The sequence below is a fragment of the Punctularia strigosozonata genome (assembly GCF_000264995.1).
Source record: "Punctularia strigosozonata HHB-11173 SS5 unplaced genomic scaffold PUNSTscaffold_1, whole genome shotgun sequence".
In the NCBI taxonomy this organism is placed as follows: domain Eukaryota; kingdom Fungi; phylum Basidiomycota; class Agaricomycetes; order Corticiales; family Punctulariaceae; genus Punctularia; species Punctularia strigosozonata.
Window position 1 is genome coordinate 2065795 of NW_006767433.1, and position 2766 is coordinate 2068560.

At 49.5% G+C, this 2766-nt stretch overlaps 1 protein-coding gene across 1 annotated transcript; it reads right to left on the reverse strand.

Moving 5' to 3' along the window:
• Positions 1 to 768: 768 nt before the first annotated feature.
• On the reverse strand, positions 769 to 1749 carry PUNSTDRAFT_154760 (uncharacterized protein; the record flags this gene model as incomplete). The annotated part of the gene is made up of 7 exons (XM_007379609.1): positions 769 to 878; positions 964 to 1051; positions 1101 to 1113; positions 1160 to 1347; positions 1407 to 1493; positions 1550 to 1573; positions 1630 to 1749. 7 exons carry the CDS (start codon positions 1747 to 1749, stop codon positions 769 to 771), a joined length of 630 nt encoding a protein of 209 aa, XP_007379671.1.
• Between the last annotated feature and the right edge of the window lie 1017 nt (positions 1750 to 2766).

Here is a 2766-nt window from a genome sequence, read left to right on the forward strand (position 1 = left end):
ACAACTTCGAAGAGGATGAGTCAGACTCAGACTCGTTGTCGGGCGGACAGCACTCATCGTTGGGTGGACAGCATCCGTTGTCAGGAAGACAGCACTCGTCGTCGGGCATACAGCACCCGTTGTCGGGAACACAGCACTCATCGTCGGGCGTACAGGACTCGTTGCCGAGCATACATGATTTGTCGTCGGGCGTACAGCAATCGTTGTCGAGCGTACAGGACTTGTTGTCGGGCAGGGAAGATTAGCTGTGCAGGGTGTAGGGTTGAGGAGTCATGCAGGCTGATGAAGATAGGATGGTCACCGCATGAGTCATTCTATATTGCCGCCGAGAACGAGGCTGCGTGGTTCATCAACGTGACAAGATTCTACCATCGGATGGTAGCTAGATGAAGGTGTTTGTAGTCAAGATACTCAGGATGCCATCGATTTTCAACATAGCCTCATAGCGTAGCCTCGCAGCGCAGCCTTCATCTCCGTAACAACAGTGACTCATTCGATTAGTATATAAACAGTCCGTTTTCATGTAACGTAGTTCGGGTTCTTGCGTCGTGTCAATTGCCTCATTCTGAATTGCCCTAGCACCGTTGCCTAGTGGGATTCAGTCTTATAGTTTCTGTTCTATCTCTTCAAGTCCTCACGTCTAGCTATCAGTTCTCATACCTTCGCCTCTGCTCTCTCGCCTTCGTCCCCTTCTTATCTATAAGACCGAACTCAACTGGATAGTCCTCAGCTTTCTGATAAGGCTCAGGAACCCAGGCGGAAGTCTCTTCACTTATAAAGTGACTTGCACTTCTTACGCGCGACAGCGGATGAGGCTGGTAAGTCACCAGCACATTGGGCCTCGTTCATCAATTCCCAAGCAAAGATCGAGGGCGAAGCTTTATAGCGGTTGACAATCGTTTTCACATATTTCTCTGGTTGTACCATCAGCAAAAGGAGTCATCACATTGACCAGTGGCTCACAATAAGATGAGATGATCTTGGGATCAGTGTAGAAGACGTTGTGGGTCGCGTTCGAGCCAGCAATCCAGTTGATGTACAGTTCCGCTCCCTAAGACCGCTTATAAGATGATGTGTATGAAATGAGGCGGCAAACATACCCCATAGCCCACCCTGGGAAACATCAGTCACTGGCTGTTTCACAGACAATAGTAAATACCAATTGTTAGTGAATGCCAGTATCACCTTGATATTGTGCTTCCCCGCGGCTTCAATAACATGGTCCAAACACTGCAAACCCTGGGGCCCATCGTTGAGTACCCACTTGCTGCTGTTCCATACTTGATAGTACGTTAGGTCAGACTGCTTCGCGCCGGCAAGCTCAGAACCAGTTATGGCATTAAAACCCTGTTTGTTTGGAGTGAATTACACTACCCATAATCTGAAAGGGAGAAGAACGGCCGCACCCATGTACAAAGAACTTTGACACCGGCAGCTTGCATGTCGTTCAATGTTTTCTCCACATCCGCATCACTGGTCAACAAAGGGAGCCACTGGATGATATTGCGGTCACTTCCGGCTCATGTGCACGAGATGGCCACGATCTCACATAGGAGTTGGTGCCGACAAATGCCTGAAGTGCGCTATGTCAGTACAGCTCAGCAAAGGCAGACATGAGAGACACTCAACAAATGGTTTTCCGTCCAATAAAAACCGATTACCATCAGTAGTAACGAAGCCCTTGGGCAAAGTTCCTCTCGCGAACGCACAAGCCACCAGTAGGTGGGCCAAAGCCAGTAATGCAAGCATCTTGTACATGGGCAACAGACAGCCAGGACCTGCAGGCCTTCGTAGGCCTTCATGCCTTAAATAGGAGGGTCCCGGCTGCTCATAATCTAGACTCAAGTTCCATCTGTTCACGAGATGTCCTCTTTGGTATATGCAGTTCAACCGGTCGGTGCTTTGAGTGCGAGAGCTTCCTCGGGGTAAAATCGGGAAAATGATCATACAATCCAAGCGATGTACCTGATAGACCTGTGCAAGTAGCTAGGATCAGGTGAGCAGGTACATTCGTGCATGTGAGCACAAAACGAGTAGAACCGTGACCACTGATCATGACAGGGTGCAATGTCATTATTGCCACCAGAAGCTGACCGCGTAAAAGATGCTGGTCGATGGCAATCCGAGTGGTGTTGATATAGCGGCGATGTTGATAGGACGACGCACTGAGTAATTACTGTTCCCATTCGGGTGCGATTCACTCTAACTAAAGTTCGAGAGAGAGAGGACAAGTAAACTCATCACTGAAAGCCACGTGAACCAGTTAAAGTTCGCCTACGGGCCACGGGGGCGTTCAAAACAGGTGAAATTCACCTGTGCATTCGCCTGATGTTCGGGCGGCTTTCACTCTGGAGGTAGGTGAAAATCACCCTCCTCCGGTGAAATTGGACTGCACGACGGGTGAAAGCCACAGGTGAAATTCACCTGAAGTATGAACTCTTTCACCCTCATGCTGGAAGCCCTCTAGACTGAATATGAGGTGAATTTTCACCCGCAATGCGGTTGACTTTTGCCGACTGTACATTTTCAGATTACCCGGTGCAGCAGTACAGAAAGTAATAGATAAACATGATATGATACAATGCAGTGTGGTACGGTAAAACATAGAACGAAGGACGATCCTCCAGACACCCACACTCGGCACCCAAGGTCGGCGCATCACCGCCATCCTTCTGAAGTAAGAGCCAAAACTGGTTCGCGTCCGGGCGAGTGGTGAACGAGCAGCGGCCAGTCCGGTCAACACGCACCGCGAATGAAGTTGCTGAT